Source organism: Seriola aureovittata, chromosome 5, assembly GCF_021018895.1.
Source record: "Seriola aureovittata isolate HTS-2021-v1 ecotype China chromosome 5, ASM2101889v1, whole genome shotgun sequence".
NCBI classification, from domain to species: Eukaryota; Metazoa; Chordata; class Actinopteri; order Carangiformes; family Carangidae; genus Seriola; species Seriola aureovittata.
In genome coordinates this window covers 10,753,046-10,778,449 of record NC_079368.1, presented here as the reverse complement: position 1 = coordinate 10,778,449, position 25,404 = coordinate 10,753,046, and the positions used below count along the sequence as shown (strand labels likewise).

At 41.1% G+C, this 25,404-nt stretch overlaps 1 protein-coding gene across 1 annotated transcript in view; it reads right to left on the bottom strand.

Moving 5' to 3' along the window:
- Window positions 1-9,278: 9,278 nt before the first annotated feature.
- bmp1a (bone morphogenetic protein 1a) overlaps window positions 9,279-25,404 on the bottom strand; it is a 31,744-nt gene continuing 15,618 nt past the window's right edge. Inside the window, exons 7-20 of the mRNA XM_056375469.1 lie at window positions 21,019-21,143; window positions 19,247-19,362; window positions 18,337-18,439; window positions 17,719-17,835; window positions 17,205-17,350; window positions 16,932-17,127; window positions 16,583-16,708; window positions 15,372-15,532; window positions 15,005-15,185; window positions 14,756-14,881; window positions 14,427-14,554; window positions 13,868-14,081; window positions 13,261-13,511; window positions 9,279-11,840 (exon numbers count right to left, since the gene is read on the bottom strand). Of these exons, the coding sequence (XP_056231444.1) occupies window positions 11,706-11,840; window positions 13,261-13,511; window positions 13,868-14,081; window positions 14,427-14,554; window positions 14,756-14,881; window positions 15,005-15,185; window positions 15,372-15,532; window positions 16,583-16,708; window positions 16,932-17,127; window positions 17,205-17,350; window positions 17,719-17,835; window positions 18,337-18,439; window positions 19,247-19,362; window positions 21,019-21,143 (2,125 nt within the window). The 3' untranslated portion in view covers window positions 9,279-11,705. The remainder of the gene's footprint in view (window positions 11,841-13,260; window positions 13,512-13,867; window positions 14,082-14,426; window positions 14,555-14,755; window positions 14,882-15,004; window positions 15,186-15,371; window positions 15,533-16,582; window positions 16,709-16,931; window positions 17,128-17,204; window positions 17,351-17,718; window positions 17,836-18,336; window positions 18,440-19,246; window positions 19,363-21,018; window positions 21,144-25,404) is intronic.

The window sequence follows — 25,404 nt, the reverse complement described above, 5'->3', positions numbered from 1 at the left end:
TTTTTTGACGTTTTATGCCATACTATATTATGACGTTTTTTGGCATTTTTGTGCCGTACTATATTTTGATGTTTTTTGTCATTATTATGCCTTATTATATAATTTTGTCTCATGCCTTGCCATACTATGACGTTTATATGACCTTTTATGCCTTAATATACTATGATGATTTTTTGACGTTTTATGCCATACTATACTATGACGTTTTTTGGCTTTTTTGTGCCATACTATATTTTGATGAATTTTGTCATTATTATGACTTACTATATCATTTTGTCTTATGCATTGCCATACTATGACCTTTTTATGACTTTTTATGCTTTAATATACTATTATTATTTTTTGACATTTTATGCCATACTATACTATGACGTTTTTTGGCATTTTTGTGCCATACAATATTTTGATGTTTTTTGTCATTATTATGCCTTATTAAATAATTTTGTCTCATGCCTTGCCATACTATGACGTTTATATGACCTTTTATGGCTTAATATACTATGATATTTTTTTGACGTTTTTAGCCATACTATACTATGACGTTTTTTGGCATTTTTATGCCATAGTATACTTTGATGTTTTTTGTCACTATTATGCCTTATTAAATAATTTTGTCTCATGCCTTGCCATACTATGACGTTTATATAACCTTTTGTGCCTTAATATACTAATATAATTTTTTGACGTTTTATGCCATACTATATTATGACGTTTTTTGGCATTTTTGTGCCGTACTATATTTTGATGTTTTTTGTCATTATTATGCCTTATTATATAATTTTGTCTCATGCCTTGCCATACTATGACGTTTATATGACCTTTTATGCCTTAATATACTATGATGATTTTTTGACGTTTTATGCCATACTATACTATGACGTTTTTTGGCTTTTTTGTGCCATACTATATTTTGATGTTTTTTGTCATTATTATGACTTACTATATCATTTTGTCTTATGCATTGCCATACTATGACCTTTTTATGACTTTTTATGCTTTAATATACTATTATTATTTTTTGACATTTTTATGCCATACTATACTATGACGTTTTTTGGCATTTTTGTGCCATACAATATTTTGATGTTTTTTGTCATTATTATGCCTTATTAAATAATTTTGTCTCATGCCTTGCCATACTATGACGTTTATATGACCTTTTATGGCTTAATATACTATGATATTTTTTTGACGTTTTTAGCCATACTATACTATGACGTTTTTTGGCATTTTTATGCCATAGTATACTTTGATGTTTTTTAGCATATTTACGCCTCATTATATTATTTCGTCCCATGCCTTGCCATACTATGATGATTATATAATCTTTTGTGCCATAATATACTAATATAATTTTTTGACGTTTTATGCCATACTATATTATGACGTTTTTTGGCTTTTTAGAGCCATACTATATTTTGATGTTTTTTGTCACTATTATGCCTTACTATATTATTTTGTCTTATGCATTGCCATACTATGACCTTTTTATGACTTTTTATGCTTTAATATACCATTATTATTTTTTGACATTTTTATGCCATACTATACTATGACGTTTTTTGACATTTTTATGCAATAGTATACTTTGATGTTTTTTATCATTATTATGCCTTATTTCATATTTTCGTCCCATGCCTTGCTATACTATGACATTTATACGACCTTTTATGCCTTAATATACTATGATGATTTTTTGACGTTTTATGCCATACTATACTATGACGTTTTTTGGCTTTTTTGTGCCATACTATATTTTGATGTTTTTTGTCACTATTATGCCTTATTAAATAATTTTTTCTCATGCCTTGCCATACTATGACGTTTATATAACCTTTTGTGCCTTAATATACTAATATAATTTTTTGACGTTTTATGCCATACTATATTATGACGTTTTTTGGCATTTTTGTGCCGTACTATATTTTGATGTTTTTTGTCATTATTATGACTTACTATATCATTTTGTCTTATGCATTGCCATACTATGACCTTTTTATGACTTTTTATGCTTTAATATACCATTATTATTTTTTGACATTTTTATGCCATACTATACTATGACGTTTTTTGACATTTTTATGCAATAGTATACTTTGATGTTTTTTATCATTATTATGCCTTATTTCATATTTTTGTCCCATGCCTTGCCATACTATGATGTTTATATAACCTTTTATGCCTTAATATACTAATATAATTTTTTGACGTTTTATGCCATACTATACTGTGACGTTTTTTGGCATTTTTGTGCCGTACTATATTTTGATGTTTTTTGTCATTATTATGCCTTATTATATAAGGGCTAAGGCCCCGGCCGGGCCTTAGCCCATGGGGCCCGGCCGGGCCCAGCCCGAACCGGCTACATGGGTTCGTCTCCCAGTGGGCTCACCACCTGCAGGAAGAATCAGAGGGATCCAGTGCATTGTGGATTGGGCAGCAGACCAAGGCGGGGGCCTTGGCGGTCCGATCCTCGGTTACGGAAACTGGTTTTTGGAACATGGAACGTCACCTCTCTGGCGGGGAAGGAGCGGGAGCTTGTGGAAGAGGTCGAGCGATACCGGCTAGATATAGTCGGCCTCACCTCGACACATAGCGTCGGCTCCGGAACCCAAGTCCTTGAGAGGGGCTGGTCTCTCCTCTTTGCTGGAGTTGCTCCGGGTGAGAGGAGGAGGGCCGGGGTGGGCTTCTTGGTGTCCCCCAGGCTCTCTGCCTGTACGTTGGAGTTTACCCCGGTGGACGAAAGGGTTGCGTCCCTGCGCCTTCGGGTCGGGGATCGGGTTCTGACTGTTGTCGTCGCTTATGCGCCGAACAGCAGTTCAGACTACCCGCCCTTTTTGGAGTCCTTGGGACGGGTGCTGGAAAGTGCCCCGAAAGGGGACTCCATTGTCCTACTGGGAGACTTCAACGCTCACGTGGGCAATTACAGCGTGACCTGGAAGGGTGTGGTGGGGAGGAACGGCCTGCCCGATCTGGACCCGAGCGGCGTTCAGTTATTGGACTTCTGTGCTAGTCACAGCTTGGCCATAACTAACACCATGTTCAAACATAAGGATGTCCACAGGTGCACTTGGCACCAGGACACCCTAGGTCGCAGGTCTATAATCGACTTTGTAGTCGTATCATCAGACCTGCGGCCGCATGTTTTGGACACTCGGGTGAAGAGAGGAGCAGAGTTGTCAACCGACCACCACCTGGTGATGAGTTGGATCAGATGGCGGGGGAAGACGCCGCGCAGACCTGGCAGGCCCAAACGGGTTGTGAGGGTCTGCTGGGAAAACCTGGTGGAAGAACCCGTCAAGATGATTTTCAATGCACACCTCCGGCAGAGTTTCGACCACGTCCCGAGGGCAGTGGGGGACATTGAGTCCGAATGGGCCTTGTTCCGCTCTGCTATTGTTGAGGCGGCTGTTGCAAGCTGCGGCCGCAAGGTAGCTGGGGCCAGTCGTGGCGGTAACCCCCGTACCCGCTGGTGGACACCGGCAGTGGGGGAAGCCGTCAGGCTGAAGAAGGAGGCCTACAGGGCGTGGTTGGCCTGTGGGTCTTAGGAATCAGCTGACTGGTACCGGCGGGCCAAGCGGAGTGCAGCTGCAGCAGTTGCTGAGGCAAAAACTCGGACATGGGAAGAGTTCGGTGAGACAATGGAGGAAGACTATCGATCGGCTCCAAAAAGGTTCTGGCAAACCGTCCGACGCTTCAGGGGGGGAAGGCGGCAACTCGCTCACACTGCTTACAGTGGGGGCGGGGAGCTGCTGACGTCAACTGAGGATATAGTGGGACAGTGGAAGGAATACTATGAGGAGCTCCTCAATCCCACCAACACGTATTCCGTAGAGGAAACAGAGCCAAGAGACCTGGGGATGGATGATCTAATCTCCGGGGCAGAAGTCGCCGACATAGTGAAACAACTGCGCGGTGGCAGAGCCCCGGGGGTTGATGAGATCCGCCCTGGGTATCTCAAGGCTCTGGATGTTGTAGGGCTGTCTTGGTTGACACGCCTCTGCAACATTGCGTGGACATCGGGGGCAGTGCCTTTGGAGTGGCAAACCGGGGTGGTGGTCCCCATCTTTAAGAAGGGAGACCAGAGGGTGTGTTCCAACTACCGTGGAATTACACTCCTCAGCCTCCCTGGTAAGGTCTATGCCAGGGTACTGGAAAAGAGGGTCCGGTCGATAGTTGAACCTCAGATCGAGGAGGAGCAATGTGGTTTTCGTCCTGGGCGTGGCCATTAAATCCCTGTACCAAAGGAGTGTGAGTCTGGTTCGCGTAGCCAGCAGTAAGTCGGACCTGTTCCCGGTGAGGGTTGGACTCCGCCAGGGCTGCCCTTTGTCACCGGTTCTGTTCATAACTTTTATGGACAGAATTTCTAGGCGCAGCCGGGTGGTGGACGGGTTTGGTTTCGGTGGCGGGAGGATCTCGTCTCTGCATTTTGCGGATGATGTGGTCCTCCTAGCTTCATCGAACGCCGACCTTCAGCTCTCGCTTGGGCGGTTCGCGGCCGAGTGTGAAACGGCTGGGATGAAAATCAGCACCTCCAAGTCTGAGGCCATGGTTCTCAGCCGGAAACGGGTGGATTGCCCGCTTCAGGTCGGGGGGGAGGCTTTGCCTCAGGTGGAGGAGTTTAAGTATCTCGGGATCGAGTTCACGAGTGAGGGTAGGATGGAGCGGGAGATCGACAGGCGGATTGGGGCGGCGTCAGCAGTGATGCGGACGCTGAATCGGTCCGTTGTGGGGAAGAGGGAGCTAAGCCGGAAGGCGAAGCTCTCAATTTTCCGGTCGATCTACGTTCCGATCCTCACCTATGGTCATGAGCTTTGGGTAATGACCGAAAGAACGAGATCGCGAGTACAAGCGGCCGAAATGAGTTTCCTCCGCAGGGTGGCCGGGCTCAGCCTTAGAGATAGGGTGAGGAGCTCGGTCATCCGGGAGGGACTCGGAGTGGAGCCGCTGCTCCTCCATGTCGAGAGGAGCCAGTTGAGGTGGTTCGGGCATCTGGTGAGGATGCCTCCTGGACGCCTCCCTGGGGAGGTGTTTCGGGCATGTCCCACCGGGAGGAGACCTCGAGGTCGACCAAGGACACGCTGGAGGGATTATATCTCTCGGCTGGCCTTGGAACGCCTCGGGATTCTCCCGGAGGAACTGGTGGAAGTGGCTGGGGAGAGGGCCGTCTGGACCTCTCTGTTGAGGCTGCTGCCCCCGCGACCCGGATCCGGATAAGCGGGAGACGATGAGACGAGACTATATTTTGATGTTTTTTGTCATTATTATGCCTTATTAAATAATTTTGTCTCATGCATTGCCATACTACGACGTTTACATGACGTTTTATGGCTTAATATACTATGATATTTTTTTGACGTTTTTAGCCATACTATACTATGACGTTTTTTGGCATTTTTGTGCCATACAATATTTTGATGTTTTTTGTCATTATTATGTCTTACTATATTATTTTGTCTTATGCATTGCCATACTATGACCTTTTTATGACTTTTTATGCTTTAATATACCATTATTATTTTTTGACATTTTATGCCATACTATACTATGACGTTTTTAGCATTTTTGTGCCATACAATATTTTGATATTTTTTGTCACTATTATGCCTTATTAATAATTTTGTCTCATGCCTTGCCATACTATGACGTTTATATGACCTTTTATGTCTTAATATACTATGATGATTTTTTGACGTTTTATGCCATACTATACTATGACGTTTTTTGGCGTTTTTGTGCCATACTATATTTTGATGTTTTCTGTCATTATTATGCCTTACTATATTATTTTGTCTTATGCATTGCCATACTATGACCTTTTTATGATTTGACATTTTATGCCATACTATACTATGATGTTTTTTGGCATTTTTATGCCTTACTATATTATTTTGTCTTATGCATTGCCATACTATGACGTTTTTTGGCATTTTTATGCCTTAATATACTTTGATGTTTTTTAGCATATTTATGCCTTATTATGTTATTCCGTCCCATGCCTTGCCATACTATGACGTTTATATGACCTTTTATGCCTTAATATACTATGATGATTTTTTGACGTTTTATGCCATACTATACTATGACGTTTTTTGGCGTTTTTGTGCCATACTATATTTTGATGTTTTTTGTCATTATTATGCCTTACTATATTATTTTGTCTTATGCCTTGCCATACTATGACATTTATATGACCTTTTATGCCTTAATGTACTAAGACAATTTTTTGACGTTTTATGCCCTACTATACTGTGCCGTTTTTTGGCATTTTTTGTGCCATACTATATTTTGATGTTTTTTGTCATTATTATGCCTTATTATATTATTTTGTCTCATGCATTGCCATACTATGACCTTTTTATGATTTGACATTTTATGCCATACTATACTATGATGTTTTTTGGCATTTTTATGCCTTACTATATTATTTTGTCTTATGCTTTGCCATACTATGACGTTTTTTGGCATTTTTATGCCTTAATATATTTTGATGTTTTTTGTCATTATTATGCCTTATTACATGATTTCGTCCCATGCCTTGCCATACTATGACCTTTTTATGACATTTTATACCTTAATGTACTAAGATAATTTTTTGACGTTTTATGCCATACTATACTATGATGTTTTTTGGCATTTTTATGCCTTAATATACTTTGATGTTTTTTAGCATATTTATGCCTTATTATGTTATTCCGTCCCATGCCTTGCCATACTATGACGTTTATATGACCTTTTATGCCTTAATATACTATGATGATTTTTTGATGTTTTACGCCATAGCCTACTATACTATAAATTTTTTTAGCATATTTATGCCTTATTATATTATTTCGTCCCATGCCTTGCCATACTATGACGTTTATATGACCTTTTATGCCTTAATATACTAAGATAATTTTTTGACATTTTATGCCATACTATACTATGACGTTTTTTGGCATTTTTGTGCCATACCATATTTTGATATTTTTTGTCATTATTATGCCTTACTATATTATTTTGTCTTATGCATTGCCATACAATGACGTTTTTTGGCATTTTATGCCTTAATATACTTTGATGTTTTTTTTGACGTTTTATGCCATACTATACTATGACGTTTTCTGGCGTTTTTGTGCCATACTATATTCTGAAATTTTTTGTCATTATTATGCCTTACTATATTATTTTGTCTTATACCTTGCCATACTATGACCTTTTTATCACTTTTTATGCCTTAATATACCATGATGTTTTTTTTTACGTTTTATGCCATAGTATACTTTGATGTTTTTTGTCATTATTATGCCTAATTATATAATTTTGTCTCATGCCATGCCATACTATAACGTTTTTATGACCTTTTATGCCTTTATATACTATGATGATTTTGGACGTTTTATGCCATACTATACTATGACACTTTTTGGCATTTTCATACCATAGTATACTTTGCTGTTTTTTAGCATATTTATGCCTTATTATATTATTTTGTCCCATGCCTTGCCATACTATGACGTTTATATGACCTTTTATTCCTTAATATACTATTATTATTTTTTGACGTTTTTTGGCATTTTTATGCCTTACTATATTATTGTGTCTTATGCTTTGCCATACTATTATGTTTATGACCTTTTATGCCTTATTATACTATGACCTTTTAATGCCTTAATATACTATGACTTATTTTAGCCTCACTATACTATGACGTTTTTATGACTTTCTATCCTATGTCATTTTTTTTTGCTTTTATGCCTTACTATACTATAACGTTTTTTATTACTTTTTATGCCTTAGTATGCTATGAGGTTTTTGTGATTTTTTATGCTTTAGTATAGTGTGAATTCTGATTGATCTCTTCTTGTTGTCTTGGCTAATTCTTCACTAGAGTCCCTCTATACCTCAGTTCATGCCTGTTCCATTGCTGCTGCCTGCTCCTGCTGTAATTGACTGCTGTGAATCCATTTCCAGCCACCTCACTCACCTGCTTCTCCCATTCAGACAACTCACCTGCTCCACACCAGCCATCCACCTCCACGCTCCTCCTGTGACTATACTATGACATTTTAATGCCTTACTATACTATTACTTTTTTTAGCCTCACTATACTGTGACCTTTTAATGCCTTAGAATAATATGACTTTTTATGCCTTACTACTTTATTATGCCTTACTATACAAGGACATTTTTATTCCTTATTGTACTATGACATTTTAACGCCTTACTATACTATGACATTTTAATGTCTTACTGTACATGACGATTTTATGCCTTTCTATACTATGACATTTTAATGAGTTACTCTACAATGATAATTTCATGCCATTCTATACTATAACTTTCTTATCTCTTATTATACTATGAACTTTCAATGCCTTACTATCCTATGACTTTATGCCTTACTGTACAATGACATTTTTATGCCTTTCTATAATATGGCCTTTTTAATGCATTACTATACTATGACTTTTTTATGCCTTATTATACTATGACCTTTTAATGCCTTACTATATTATGACTTTTTATAATATTCTTTCTAATAATAATGATAATAATAATAATAATGTTTATACTTTTTAGTATGAGGTGTTATACAGCTGTCACTGTAAGAACTATGAATGGGATTTCTATAGAGGTATCTTTGTCATACTGTTTCTTTCACAAATTGACTGAATGATTACAATAAACTCAATGGTAAAGAAATGACACCAGTTAGTAGTTAACGTTAGTTTAGCCTACATATTAACAATGAACAATAAAATTGCTATACGTCATTTCTTAACAAAAAAAAAAAAAATCAACAGCAACAGCACTTCTTGCCGATTATTTTGGGGAAAATAACATCACATAAAAGACTACGTGCTCTTACTTTGAAAAGCGGAAAACGGCGTCGTCAGCAGGTGATCACAAGTAGTCGAGTGATACAAGTAGATTTTTGTTCAGACTGGCGGAAAGTTTGTTTCAAAACTCCGTGTGTGTAAAATTGAAATCCACAAGCGTAGAATTGAGATCCATAAATGCTTTTCCGCTTCACAAATAGAAAATTGATTCACACGTCTGTTTAAAAGTTGTAAATGTTAGGAAGATATTCACAAATTCTTTTCATTTGTATTCAGATATTTATTTATTTTGGAACTTGTTTGTGTATTTGCAAATCCGTTTTTTTATTTGCAAGAAATTTTGGTGAATTTGCACATTTATTTTTTATATTTGTCGAGGGATTTTTTACGTTTACAGACTACACATTTACGCACGGATTGTCGATTTGTTCACACAAAACAATGCTACCTCCATACAGCAGAATCAAATTTATTACGATGCATTAACATTTCCACTTTCAGTGGAGGGACTTCTTCATTTGTTTATGTGTGAAAGTGTTTTTACAGAGATCACATTTTCACGCAGATGCTGTAGAAGGAAATAATGTTCATTATATAGGGTAAAATGTTTCCTGATCCAGAAGGAGTGAAATACAGTCTGCCTTTAGTGGAACAAAGACACTACTCCTTTCAAACTATGATTGATGGTTTCTGCTTTAATATTGTTATTTCTGCTCATGTCTAAATAGCAGTCACCATTTTCACTCGACTAAAATGAGAGAGGACAGATTTCACTACGTTACAGATAAGTGTTGTAAAGGTACCTCAAATTACACAAATCCAAAATATGCTGAATAACCTGAATGATACCCTTCTTAGTACCTGCACCGTTCAGGAATCTTTATCATTTATTCATGAATGTAAATCATGTCTTGGTCCTTTTAAAGTGTGTTTACCTAAACTGTTTCTCACCCAAACTGCAGTGTTGTTACATCTGCATGTATTTGGCAGTACGTTATGATAGGTTAAGTGGCACAAGGGCTCCACTTTCAGGTTTACCACGCTGCCAGTTTTCGGTACAGTGATACTACTATGCTCCCTGTGTTTTTATGAAGAAGCATAATAGGATAGTAATGGAATAATTGAGGGAGAGCAAGGTTACATGCAAAAGAATGTATATGTAGAAAGGTGGAAAAGGAAATGCTTTCCTACTCTGGTCTGAAATGACAGGCTCCATCTATAAATACCGAACCACAGATAAGATGAATAATGGATATTTATATTTGGCTTAGATAGTTGTTTGTTTTTGCTGGGTGTCAGGAAAACATCTCAAACACAGACCATTGTGCCATTTAAGTCCTCAGCTCTGTTACTCCTACACTCATGCAACTCAGTCAACGCAGTGCAGCACATGGTTTTAACTTATACGGTATAAAACAGGTTTCCTGTAATCTGTTAATATTGTGAACAAAGGTCAGACATCAAACAGGTGTGTCAGACTGCTGCAGTTTCACACAACATTACTGCCATTGTGTTGGATGAAAAATAAATGGAGAAAAGGGATGAGTGAGCAACATAGTATATTCAACATAAACCAATGGCTATACATTAGAAGGCAATTATAGGGCTAATTTCAACAGTACCGTTCCACCTTTACATCATATATGTAATTACTATAACAATAAATACCCAGGCTCATTTGGTTCTTGAGAAATACTTCATTGTACCAAGAAAAGGCATTTTCTCTGGAGAGAAATTATTTTACATCAGATCTGTAAATCAACACTGAAACATATCATATCTTTATTACCCCATGTTACAGGGCACACACAATGTTCAAGTATGCCTGAGGAACTAAATGGAGCAATTAACAAAACAAAAAAAAAAACAAAAAAAACAATGAAGAATAAGAGAGATAAAATGCATTTAAAAATAAGTGAACTGGCATTGCATTTCACAAAAATTCATAAGCTCATGATTTTGGAACAATTCACTGTAAAGTGCTAACTGGTTCGAGCTGAGAAAAGCACATGTTCCCTTTGAAAGATCATACACATTACTTTATACATGGAGGTACAGTAATAGCCAGTCATCAGGCAAGCAATTACCAACCAGAAGACATGGACCACATTTCATGTATTAGTCCTTTAATAAGATAACTGCTTCCTTAATTTCCTTGTTAATGGTAACAATGAGAATCTTGCCACTGGTTGCCAGGACAATGCCAATTACAAATGCTGGTGTTGTCACTGTACAATTTTCCTTCTTTCCTTGTAATTACATGCAATTGACTGACATACAGTATCAAAATCTCAAGTCAAGTCCTTCTAATCCTTTTACGGATTGGAATCCTTGAACCAAAGGGATAAGAGTGTAAGGAGAGAAGAGCAATTATTGAGGAGTGCAGGAGACCTTCCCATACTCCTCCTCCTCTTCCTCTCCTCCCCCCTGGATATGGTGGGCTGGCCCGACAAAAGCAGGGATCTGTCCAGCTGATGCCTGCCTTCCTGCAGGTCCTGAGAATCCACTGTTTTCCTTTGTGCCTCTTATTAGGAGGCATGTTTAAAAAAAAAAAGAAACAAATGAAAAAAATATCTGGAGGGGACTGGGTCAATAAATTTTCCCCTACTGTCCGCCTAAAGCGGACGTTCACCCTCCCTCCCCAATCCTAACCATAAAAAGGTAAAAACAAGGTGTACTGCAGAATGGCTTTACTCCTCACAGTCTGTGGGGGGAGCTAGAGCCCCTAGGAGCTGAGGTGCGGTTGGTGGTCTTGCGGCTGTTCTGTCGTGTCTGATTCATCTTGGTGGCCGAAGGTTTCCGAGCGTCAGGCTGGCGCCTCCCCTGGGGGCCCCTCCGTTTGCCCCTTTGCCCTGCACGGCCCCTTCCGGCCCCCGCTGGTCACTTGCGTGAGTGCAGTGTGTCCTGGAACTTGGTGCTGGTGTAGCGGACGTGAAATCCTTTTTTGTTGATGGTATCGTCAGAGCGGAACTTGATCACAATGGAGTCGCCGGCTGAGTAGATCTCCTCTGGAGGCTGTCAGGACGGACAAAACAACAGATTCATTTGTGGCTGTCACTTTCTGGTTCTTTGACTGCACTTCAATTAAAACTAAATACTTCTCACATGCTGAAACCGGAGTCAAATCAGTGACCATGAGGAATGGCTTCTAACTACAAAGGACAGCTAGTTCTGTAACAGCCAGGGGCCACATAAGGGTTTGTGACCAGGACTGGCCCTTTCCAGCTTTATTATGATTCAGGCTTTGGCTGCTATTGAAGTGAGGATAAAATATACTCTGATGATTAGTGCCAGGTGCACCACTGCAGAGAGAGCTCTTTTCTTCCCTGAGCAAAACCATATACTGCACAGCAGTTCACATATTTCTACTGTCTTGAGTATAAAGTCAGCCAAACTGTTTCCAGTGAAACAAATGAGGAGTTAACTGTATTATGTGAGCACAGAAAATATGCAACACTTGACCTGGCTGTTTGTCAGAATAGTGGTGTCACATGAATATTAATTCAGAACATCATACTGAAAAATAATTAGTTGGTTGAGGTGCTCTGGCAGCTGCCCTGTGGCTACGACAAAGACAAGTGCTGCAACGTCAAAGCAGCCAAAGCTTGTGCAACCAAGTGTAGAAACATCAGACTGTTGATTAAAGCTGCCATTCATAACATGAATAATATATCCACTATAGCACATAAGTCTTGGTTTAATGGCAAAGGGATTTAAAACAAAAGGAGAAAGTGGCCTGCAAATTTTATTGTAGACCCAGCAATATGTAGTCTACTATTTGACTGAGAAAAGCCCTTGGGCTAAAAGTAAGTCTCCCCACACTATAATGAGTTTTCACCCTACTTTAGGCTGAATTGTGTCAGTTTATTTCGACCTGTTTTATAAAAGGAAACTTGATTGAGAAGCCGTTCCCCGGGGTTCCCAGGGTGTTATGTCCCCTCCAGCGAATGATTCATTGGAACAAGCGTGAGTAAAAGGCCAGAGCTTATTACTGAAGTGTGCAAATGAAATCAAGCTGTTCTCTGACCTGAGGAAACTTGTGTTTCTATTCCCTGCTGCTCTCATTGTTCCAGACTTCGGCTGCAGCCTCAGCATTGGCTGATTAATTTGGAGTTACAACCCAATGCCAGAGATTCTGACAGTCTAGGGAGTGACGGCTTGTGTCGACCTACAGCTGCCTCCACAGCAACACTCCCAAACACGTCAACTTTAACAAAGTGATTAGAGTGTGAGTATGGACCGGAATCAAACGCTGCAGGGCAGTTCACAAAGTCACCCTATTACAAACTGCTGGCAAGGGTTGCTCAACAGCAGCACTAATTCCAAAACTATTGTCTCAACACTCCTGCTGTTATACTGTAAAAATGAAAAAGTGCTGTGACAAGCCAGTTGCAGTTGTCAAAGAAAATAGTGGTTTCTCTAAAAATATTCTCACCCCTGAGCCACAGTAACGTCCCAGCCGTGGAGACTTGGTGTCATCTCCATCAAAGAGCTCCATGTAGTCATAGCCACAGTCTGCCTCCTCCTCAATCTCAAAGGTCTGGAAGATGAGCTCCACGCCGTAGCCTTTCTCAGCTGAGATCACCCATTCACAGTCAGAGGCTCCGGGGTAGTTATTGTCCCCAAACTGGGCATGGGAGAACAGGTCCTTGGTTTTGACTTCAGCCTTAAGATGACCTCCACATTCTGTGGACAGAAAAGTTGGGCCGAGGTGGGGTTTTTTTTGTAGACAGAGGGCAGAGTTGATAAGAAATAAGACCAGCTGCTGTACTTGTTGGTCTGTGGCTCATTTGTGGTTTACATCGTCATCCAGATACAAAGCATTCTGTAATACACTCTAGTTATATATGAGTCATAATCATTCTCAGACAGGGTGGTTTAACATGCAAAGTTTAACATGTTATTAATTGACCGCAAATGAACTCGATCCCCCAATAACATGAAGCTTTAGGGATTTTACTGACATCCCTTTTAGGTACTATTGTGCTTTTTATTCAAAAGGAACAGAAACCGAGTACTGTTACAACAACATCTGTTCTTACCTGCAGTGTGGGAAGCTTCAAAACCTTTCTTCTGCACAGAATTATCAGAGAAAAAGCGAATGAACAGCTTGTTGCCACTAGATGTGATGGGCTGGGGCTTCTTGGTGCCACAGAAGCGACCCAGACTTGGTGCTTTTCCATCACGCCCATCGTAAATCTCAATGTGGTCATAAGTACATTCCAAATGGGCCTCCACATCAAGCTCATTGAAGGCCTGTGACAAAACAAAACGTTGACTGAGTAATGTTTTTCTTTTTTTTACTAGAGATCAATAGAAATGTATAGATCAACCGTTTTAGGCTTCTTTTTCGTTTTGATATTATAAGTTGGTACTGATTTTCTTTAAAATAATCTACTGTATGTTAGAAAAATGCAAATACTAACAGAAGGGGGAGTTGCACATCATTGTTAGAGGCCCATAACAGTTTCTGACATCAGCACAGTAAACACAGATGGCCTTAATAGATTTAACAATTCAATTACACAAATGAGCTACACGCAAATAAATACATGACTGATACGTGAAATTATACAGAGGGCAGGAAGAAGTGGCACATACAATTTTAATGCGGTGGCCTGGAGTGGTGGTGAGTGCCCAGGTGCATGCCTTCTTGCTGGGGTATTTATCCGGCCAATTGGGGCTGGTGATGATACCACTCACACTATTCACAGTGTGATCACAGCCAGCTGCAAAAAGACATCACTGATTGAACTCTGTATCATCCTAAAACTGAAGAGGCAAGCGCTTGGACTGCACTTGGAACTGTTTTTGACACAAGACAGCGTGCACACATCAGCCCAAATGGCTGCTCTGATCACAAAAGATAAGTCAAGAACACAGATAATTGTGACACCGTATCAAAGAGACAAACATTTGAGGTGAAATACCTTCTTTACAGTCGTGTTTGTTCTCATGCAGCACAAAGCCACTCCTGCACTGACAGCTGTAGCTCCCAAAGGTGTTAACACACTCATGTTGACAGCCACCATTCTCCTTAGAGCACTCGTCTTTGTCTGAGGAAGCACAGAGGACACAACCTTGGTGACTGTTCCCTTTGAAGGCTCATAGGTTTCAGCCCTGAGTGACAGAATGGAAATACTTGAGATATTCCGATTGAACTCTACCGGAAGACTCACCTGAGAAGAACTGTGCTTTAAAGCCCTTTTTGGACACTGTATTGTCTGATTTGAATTCAATTCGCATGTTGTTGTACTGAGAGGTAATAGCTTCTGGTTTCTCTGCCCCACAGAACTTCCCGTGTAGCCTTGAATCTGCAGAAAGCCCGCTGCGCACCTCCACGTAGTCATACTTACAAACCTGGGCAGAGAAGCAGAGCATATGAAGAGGCTGGCTGACATTTTATTTGGTTTTAATTATGAGACATAAAGGGGAGGAGGACTTTATTTGCTATGAAAGTGGAAAGATGTGGGGCAGTGACAGAGAGAGAGAGAGAACACAGAACAAACCCACCCCGCGCCGATTCATAATAACCCTAGTGCTCACGTCATTGCCCTCAGTCTCAAAGACGTCAAAGAGCAGAGTGATGCGGTACTGCGTGGGGGCAACCAGCTGCCAGATGCAGTTCTTGTTTGGAGGGTACTCTCTAGGCCAACCCGGACTGGTGATTGACCCATTCAGCTTGGTGATGAAGCCTCCACAGGCAGCTGTACAGAAAACACAATATGGGAGGTGACAAGGACAAATAGTTAGCTTAATACAGATGCAAATGTGCTGACAGAAAATAAATTATATCACCAGGTTTCAACAGGATCCAAATGTTATATTGCAAACCATACAGTTAAAATGAAAGCTCTCCGAAATACCCTTTCTGTGTCCCGAATAAGCCTGATTACTGCCCAACCTGCCTAAGAGGACTAAGGCATGCTTTGTATCAGTTACGCAACACAAACATGTTAGAACAACTGGTGGTACCCATTGCCGCACCTGACTAATCTTAGCTAAAATGAATGTGCAGTGTTGATCACTGCAGTTAGAAAAGATTGTTAAGTTATTAGATGTGGATGTTATAATAGTTACATAGATGTAAGGTACTGGTTTGTGACCCATTTTATTTTTTCAGAGTAAAGTAAATGCAGTTAAAAAAAAAAAGACAACATTCTTTGTTGTCTTAATGTGCCATATTTACTTTCTTGACAGTATATATATCTTGTATAAGAGCTGACTGCAATGTCGGTGTGAGAATATTGCAAAGATGCATAGGCTCTCTGTCATACCATTTATGTACCTATGGGATTGTTTATGTGAGTGCCTATGCCATTAAATTTGTTGCGATTACCAGCCTCTCTCTTCAAATCTTATCTGAGCTTGCATTATTTCAATTTAACCTGCTTTTCTTTCACTTTTACAGCTCTACATTTTCTACAACAGCAAAAAGATCTACTGCATAAGCTGAATATTGGCACACATTGCGAAGCTGTAGTGATAGTGAACGTCCTCTAGGGGCGAACAGTGGTTACGTGGTGAACCAGATATTGTACAGCTAGTAGTTGGATCTTAAACAACAACAACATGTAATTTGAGATAAAAATACTTACATTGTTTTGACTCAAATCTTTCAGCACAAGCATCACGGTATCCTTTCTGGCTTTTAGGAATGACTGTACTTATTGTATTTAGGTGGCTAACTGTGTTAAGGGCTTTAGCATGTTAATTACATGGTGAGCAGGGCTGGTAACTTTTCTCCCTGTACTTACCCTCACAGCTGCGCTTGTCAGCAGCCAGCTCGTAGCCTGGGTCACAGGCACACTTGTAGCTGCCTAGTGTGTTGACACAGCGTTGCTCACAGCGACCGTTGTCCGGCTTGGAGCACTCATCCATCTCTGAAAACACAAAGATATGTTGGGACCCTGTTAGACGGCCCCCTGGCTTGACGGCTTACAAGGGAAACCCTCCAAAACAACAGTGCAGGCAAGTGAAGAGGGTCGCAAACAATCCAAAAGTGCAAGTGGAACAAAAATATCTGGAATAAACTGCTGGAATAGACAGACAAGAGCAATTCCTGGAAAATTCTCTCCGAAGAGTTTACAACCCTTAACCCCTCACCTTTGAAGAAGTTGGCAGCGAAGCCGGCCTTGTTGACGGAGCCATCTGAAACAAATTTCATCCACAGGTGGTTGGAGCTGGTTTTGATGTCATCTGGCTTGTCGTAGCCACAGAAGCGGCCCAGCAGAGGGCTGTTCTCAGAGTTCCCATCACGCACTTCCAAGTAGTCGTAGGCACAACTGTCATGTCTCTCAATCTGAAGAAGGGTAGACGGTTGGAGGTTAACAAAAAACATGATTTGATTTAATAAATTACAAAGGACTGGGGTCTTACCTCAAAAGACTGGAAGGTAAGGCCAACATGATAGCCCTGAGCTACAGAAATCTTCCACACACACACTTTGTTGGGCCTGTAGTCATCAGGGTAGTTGGGGGACTGGATCTGGCCATTGTCCTTCTTCACCTCCCCGCCACAGATGGCTGCATATGACAATAAAAAACAATACTGAGCTCCCTTGATAGCAATATCATGAGCACATGCCTCTGAAAAAAAAAAGAAATCTCACTGTTCTGATTTACGCAATGTGGATTAGCTGAAATGCCTCCACCTCCAGCTCCCACACACACAAACACACATCATCCCTTTGCATGGTCTGGAAACAATGGAGCTGAATGTGAAGACCGGCCAAAATCTGATTAATGCAGTGTAAAGTGCCTGACACATCAGCAGTAGTGGAGCCAAAAACTGTGGATATTAATGCAGCTCCTAGGCACATTTTTAGATGTGTGACTGGCCATGCGTTCAGTGCTGGAATGGAGTAAGGCGAGGTCGTGGAATAGGTGCTTACCCTCATAAACAGCGGAGAAACCTTTTCCCACCCAGTTACTGCTGCTGCGGAACTCAATCCACAGACGGCTGTCAGTAGAGATGATTGGCTCAGGCAGCTTATCACCACAGAAGCGACCTGGGTCACAGGTGGAGACACACACACACACACACACACACACACACACACACACACACACACACACACACACACACACACACACACACACACACACACACACACACACACACACACACACACAGACCAAGATTTGATCAATTACACGATGATGATAAGCGAGTGAGAGAAGTGAGAGAAACCATTAAAAAGAGCTAAACTTACAATTAGCATCTTTATTTTAGCATTTAACCTTTGGTAAATTCATATACTGTATGTCCTGGGTTTGACTAGCTGACACTAAAGGACTACTGTAAATTCTTGTCTCATTAGCCCAGAAACAAATTCAACAATAAATCAGACTGGTTTTCTTTTTCTTTTGTGACACCAATTCTGGACCATTGGCTGGAAAAAACAAGATATTTAAGGTGAATTAATTGAGAAAATAATCATCAGATTAATCAATAATGAAATTAATCAGTCATTGTGGCGCTAGGAAAGTGCTGTTCAGTTAAAACTTACCTTTGAGTGGTGCCTTCCTCCAGTATCCATCTCGGATCTCCACATGGTCATACCAACACAAGTGACTTCTGTACAGGTCCATGGAGGTGAAGTTCAGAATGATCTTAAAAACCAAGAAAGAGTGATTATTGACACAATACGGGTCAAAGGTCACACACTGCTAATGCTCAGACAAATAAGAAGTAAGAGAGGCTCTGCTCAGGCCTGGCACTGACTTCTGTCTTGGTTGAAGTTCAAGTGTGAACGCATCCAGGATGCATTGAGGACGCATTTGAGATGAGATCACTCAGGCCACATTTGGAGGTGGTCTGGGCCACATGTGGCCACATTCTTTTAGCAGTGTGAACTCAAATGTGTCCTGGGCCACACTGAAGGACCGCTTACTCATCTGACGTTCTCTGCCACCGTCTAATTAGTCCTGCCACAGTTTCACAATGAACTGAAAATATATTTCAAATGGCTAAAACCTCATTTTATTGTAGAGCTGTGCGCAGTGCATTGATATGCTCAACCACTCATTGCCTGCCTCTCTCTCTCTCTCTCTCTCTCTCTCTCTCTCTCTCTCTCTCTCTCTCTCTCTCTCTCTCTCTCTCTCTCTCTCTCTCTCTCTCTCTCTCTCTCTCTCTCTCTCTCTCTCTCTCTCTCTCTCTCTCTCCTCTCTCTCTCTCTCTCTCTCTCTCTCTCTCTCTCTCTCTCTCTCTCTCTCTCTCTCTCTGAGAAAGTGAAAGTGAGATCTGATCACAAGTGGTCAATCGGAAAGGCATTTGGAGACACATTCAAATTCCAAGTTGCATGTTAATGCCAGGTCTGAACAGGGCCAGAGTCACCAGAGCTGCATTGGTATATGCAGTCAGTGGTGCTCGTTTTGGGTTGTCTCAAAACTGATCTGGCACTTTCCATATGCTTATACCTTTTCCCCTGGCGTGACTGATATTCTCCAGATGCAGTGCATGTAGGCTGAGTATCCATTGGGGAAGCCGGGAGAGGAGAAGTTCCCGCTGCTGTCTTGCAGACTGTCCCCACATCCTGTGAACAGAAACAAACACACACAGACCGGCATGTAAGACGTAGCACGATGTACCACCAATTAGTCTCTGGCTGAAAACAACTAAACCACTAATTCAAGCTATATATACACATCAGCTCTGAAGTAAAATCCCTGAGGTCTTGCTGCAGAGACAAATGCTTGATGCTGGACTTATAACACTGAATGTGAAGTAAAGGGCAGCTGTTTTATGTTCAAAGGCACATCTGCTGATAATATTCACCCACAACCCCACGCCTCACCCCTCCCCTCCCCCACCTACTCCAGATGATGATCACACAAAGGAATAGAGAGTGTGAGACACTTTCTCTGAGCATCCTCTGAAAATAAACCTGGACCACTATAAATAAACCAGCCCTCTGGAGGATGTGATGCATTATGTACGTGTTGCCAGTGAAGAACCACCCTTAGTTTGACTGGCAAAACTAAGTGTGCAAGTGCGTGAAGACTGATTCCAAATACAATATACAGCCTCATGGAACAACTGAGGGAGGCTCCTGCCAAGTCGGGGAGAGATGTGTTTAATTAAGACAGAGAGGAAAAGACAGAGATCCATCTTGGGAACTGTGTATGCATTCATTATTACCTCTGTGTTATCTTTACCTACGGCTGCATTTAGCAGGAGTAAGGAAAACATCTCCCCCAACTGTTTGCGTTTATTGCTTCCCTCGAGGACTGTGTGTAAGCAATAAAACGAGGAGCCCTGAGCTACGAGTTGTGTGTAATAATGCTTGGCAAAGGTCTGCCAATACTAAACCATTAACAAGCACTCAGGCACACACCGGGGGTGACAAACACTCCCAGGAATGTTGCATGAATGGAAGATCCGTGGCTCTTTAAGGATTTCTTTTTCCAAGAACACGTGGAGAGACTCACTACCTCATCCCCCACAATGTGTGCCACATCATCCAGTCTTCCGCACGAGACAGAGACTGCCGTGAAGAGTGAGACAGAACGCTTTAACAGACACATATAGATCCATTTAAGGTTAAAACTTCCAGCTCTACTCTAAAACCGCACCGGCTGGTCCATCTCTGGTGCCCCATCTCCATGTTTATTCATTGAGCTTAAATGCGAGGCTGACAGCTCAGCTATCCTGGCCTGACCTACAATTAACTGTCTGACATCAAATCTATTCAGCAGAAGGCTGCTCTCGATGTACATCTGTTAATGTTATAAATTCTGTTTAATTCAACAGCATGAAATCCTTTCTCCTCTCTGGAAGCATAAACAAAGTGAGTGGTTCAGAAAAGTGCCAGGCTTACATAACTCTCCTTAGTGTATAGCTGCACAGTTAACACTGTACATGATGTGATGTGTGCGTTGATTCCCAACAATCATTTTAGTCATTGTCCTCTCAAAACCAGCTGTTCTTTTGCTTCTATCTGGGAAAGAGTGATGACAAACTTCCTGTCCCTGGGTAGTGTTTACACTCCACCCAGCTTGGGACTCTTGGACGCTGTAGCCAAGGAACCACACCACATCAATAGTAGATGTTTGGCTGTTTCTACACAGTGTGAGCTGCATCTGGGGAAGGCAGGAGGAGCTGCAGCCTCTCTCTCAGGGCTATGTTGCGCACACATGCAAAAATAGACAGGAAAAACCCATAGCAGACAGGATCTGTCATTTGGACTTACTGGAGCATTTGTAGAGTTTGCGTGCCTGTGCGATATCCCCTTTGCTCAGTCTGGTTCTCTGGCCAATGGGTGGTCGCACTCCGTTCACATCGTAGCGTGGAAGGATGGTGTCCAGGAAGATGCCTCTGTAATTCAGTCAGAGAGACTGATGTTAATGTTGCTTGAAACCCCGATGCACAGAGTCTTGCATCTAGTCCAGCATGCATGCACCCCACAAAACATGTTTGCTCAAGGATTTAGTGACTTACAATCCATCAGTGCAATTCAATCACTGTCAACATTATTATTAATTGTTTCTGACAGATTGAGACTTCTCAATACCATGATGAAAATGAGTACTGCCAGTCTTGACTAAGCCAAACAAAATGTGGTTTTATAAAAAAATAAAAAAATAAAAATACAGAAAATCCAACTGCCAGGCAAGAGTGGCATGGGAGGCTCATATTCAGTTTGGATTAGCGTTTAAAAAGATGTAGACATAGCAATTCAGAAAAACAAAATAAAACACTAATGTACATCTGAATAACATACACGAGACTCCTGTAAAAGCCACATCTAATAAATTAAGTCAATATTTATTCCAACTAAATAAGGTAATGTTCATTACATGAGTGCTTGTAATGACGTGGCACCAGTTAAATCAGACAGCATGAAAACCTTCTACCTGCTGTCGACCTGCGCATCAGCATGCACACCCATGTAGACACAAGAGTATTATCATTTAAGATAAACACCTGACCGCTTGTACTCTTACGCACAATGGATCATTAAGACCCCCTTTCTCACAAACCTCTAATCCTTGAATAAACACTCTTTTAATATGTAACCATTTAGAAAGTGGTTGACACACTGTAACACTCCACCAATCCGTCTCTTTTTAATAGGGTACATAAAAACTGTGATGTTATTTTAAAAATGCACAGTCTTAACTCTCACTTAAGTGTTTTCTTTCTCTATCCCTGGTATTTCGTTTGCCATTTCCTCCACACAACATCTACCGACAGAACAGCGTGTGTATGTGAAGGTTTTGAAGGTAGTGATTTTTTTGGTTCATGTTGTTTAAAAAGTCATTAATTTTTACTCTTTGATTCTTTTAAATCTACTCTTCTGTGGCTAAAATGCAACAGATGGACAGTTGCAGTCACTTTCAGGTCGGGGTCACACGGTTTGTTTCTGAGGTTAACACTGAAATCATTCTTTGCACGCGTCTGCCCTACAGATGGACCCAAACTAAAAACCTAAGACCTTCCGCAGAGTCACAGAGCGTTCAAAATAAATTGCATGAGCCGTGAAGGTAGGAACGTGAACAACAGCCACATTTCTTGTTTGGCTTCAAAGTCAAAAGACTAAAAAACAATCAGGTAAAGCATCTACATGGCTTTTTTTTTTTTTTTTTTTAAATGGCAGAAGACAACAGTTAGTCGAGAACAACTCTTTTCACACTGCTGTCTCACTTGACACTTTGCTAGTTTATCATCTCCATTTTTCTAAGTATTGGCGAGCAACGGCCTGGCTCCCTCGCTGTTCCCATGGTGACATGCCTATCAACGCCAGGCATGTGCAAACAGAGCAAACTGAGCTAACAGTTTAGACTCTGCCTGCCTGTCTGTCTCTGAGCTTCCAGGAGCCCGTATGCTGGCTGTCCGTGAAAAACGCCACTCCAGTCGGTGTCAGACCAGACAAAGGGCACACTGGCAGGTCTCTATTTGAGTTGGCACTACTCCATGCACCAGTCTTGAAAAATATCTCTGGAGCAAAGGAGGGGGCAAGCTGAGTTGTGGGTCGGATAACACACCCCAGACAAAAAGCACGGGGATCAGCCCTGCTTGTCCCCAGGAGACACGGCAAAACATCAAGACAAGCCATGAAATCTTCCGAACAACACCCGCAGCAAAGGCCCTGGCTTCCCACGGTGATTTACTGTAAAACACCGAGCAAACACACTAATAATGGGGTAACACAGAGAGACACTGGCACAGGTAAATCAGCCAATCAGCGCTCAAGAAACAGTGCTTGGAATGACTTGTGGAAAGCTAACAGGAGCCCCTTGTCTACTAATACAAATCTGTGAAACATTCCCCTGCAGTGGCAGCGAGTTCTCTCTCATATCTAAACAGTCTTATAGATCAACACAGTTCCATGAATTAGGACAGCAACAGAGTCGGAGCGTAAACAGAGCGGGGCGGATTACCCGACATAAACATACTTTGGGGCTGGGCTGTTCTATTGTGCAGCAATCTGTACTGCATACCGAATCCAAATCAAGACCTCAGAATGATAACAGCTAAATGGAGATCCTGTGTTTAAGTGCTGAGTTGACTAGAATCCCAACAAGATAAACCCATTCATCCAAAACTTAAAAAAACAAAAACAAAAACAAAAAGCAAACAAAGATTCAGTCGCAGTGGACTTTATTCAGGTCACCAAAGTGATCCTGTAAACCCGAAAGGAAAGATTGTTGTTTGTATAAAGTAAAAGAAGTTTTGGAGTATGATGTTATATATCATACCATATGTTACTTTATGCCTCTTTGTTCCCTCGTGTTCCTGTTTTCCTATACAGTGTTTAACACGAATATCAAACAAAATCTAATCCTACAAACAAAAGTGCACTATTTCAGCTCCATTTTGTGTGCAGTGCATTCTTGACCTAAAGTTTGGATGTAGCCAGACAGGCATTTCTGTACATTGGCCTACACCCAGCCACTGCCTCCATTTAGACAAAGATTCCCTCTCTGCTTCCCAGAATCTGTTTGCCGCATGGCAGTTGATTTGTGAAGAGGCCCATACACTGAGAGAGTAACAGCGTATGGGAGAGCTGGTGGTAGGAAAAAAAAAATCCATATACAACTGACACAGAGGGCCAAGTAAGAACAAAAAGACAGCCGACAGCTGGTTCTCATATCAGATTGAGGTAGTAATGATCATAGTCTGGGCTCACTTTTTCTTTTTTTCTTTTTTTGCTTTGACTTACGCGTGCCCAGAGATCACATTACATCCACTCTGACTTACTGAGGGCTGTCAAAACTATTCCTGCTGTAGGTATAACACTGCTTATTTCAAGAGACTGTTCCTGCAGCTGTCTTAAAGGTTCCTCCTTATTGTTTATCTATGCAATAGAGGCTAGGGTCAAACTTTAAGTTTTGATACACAAAACTGAAGTCATATCCTGCACACGACAGTAGCAGATAACCATAACATTTACATGACTTAATGTAGAGCCCCGTTGAGGCACTTTACAAAATAATATAATGTACATGGACAGGTTGTGAACAAGCCACTTTGCAATGAGTGTAGTGATGCTTTTGTAATTGCAATGATGACTCAGGCGCTGAATCTGAGTCAACTTCTCCCAAGAGACCTATTTTGGCTTTGCCAGCTTTACCCAGCTGATAAATAACACTTCAAATTAACCACAGCCTAAGATGACTAGAGTAAGATCAGTGTTTTTCATGGGGCTATTTCTAGTACGGTTGTTACACCGTGCTACAATACTACTGTGCAGTGCTGAATGTCAGCAGAACATCTGGGAGGGCTTCCTGTTGTGTACAACAGGGAGAAACAAATGAGGTCAACAAGCGACAGATTTTAGCGTCATTTTCAGGATGACACATATGCAGTTCTGCTATTATAAACAGAAGTTTATCTGTGCAACATGTTTCCAGTCTCCTACAAATTCAATACCAAATATGGTTTCAGCTGGGCCTCCAAGGTTTATCTATTTATGCCTATTTATTATTTGTGTACTGTCCAAAATCTATGATAAACACATCTAAAATAATGTGGCTCTTTTTACTGTGGCTGGGGAGCATTAGCAATTAGGAAAAACTTTACCTTCATGTGTAAGGGGTACATTAATTGAGACGATAAAATTTCCACTACTCCATTTTTAAGCATGTGTAGGTGATTATTAAGGCTTGACCTAAATTATGCTTGGAGTGCAAAAGACATTTAGTAGAGAGGCTTCTATGATAACACCTGTGTGCTATGAAGGTACTAAAATTCTTTGCAGCAGACACCTCTGAAATGAATCTACAAGTCAATGCGGTAGCCTAGGGTGAATATCACGCTACTAATCGTTAAAGCCTCTACAAAGAGCCTTTAGGAGCATAATGAGGTGGTTTGCAACTTTTACAAGACGCTTCACATAGCCTTGAAAGTGGCGCACAGAATTTTTGTTGTGATGAAGCAGGACTACTGCTGTTGGACTAGCTCAGCTCCAGGACCGATGCTGCTTTACTGGGGCTGCTGCTGCAAAAGCAGCAGGAATCGAGGAGAGCAGCCTTAATTTGAACAGGCTGTGGGAAGGAGCTGGCATATCGCAGACAAACACTTTCACTATGGCTACAAAGACTTGGCTTTCACGTTAAAGATAAAATCTATAAAA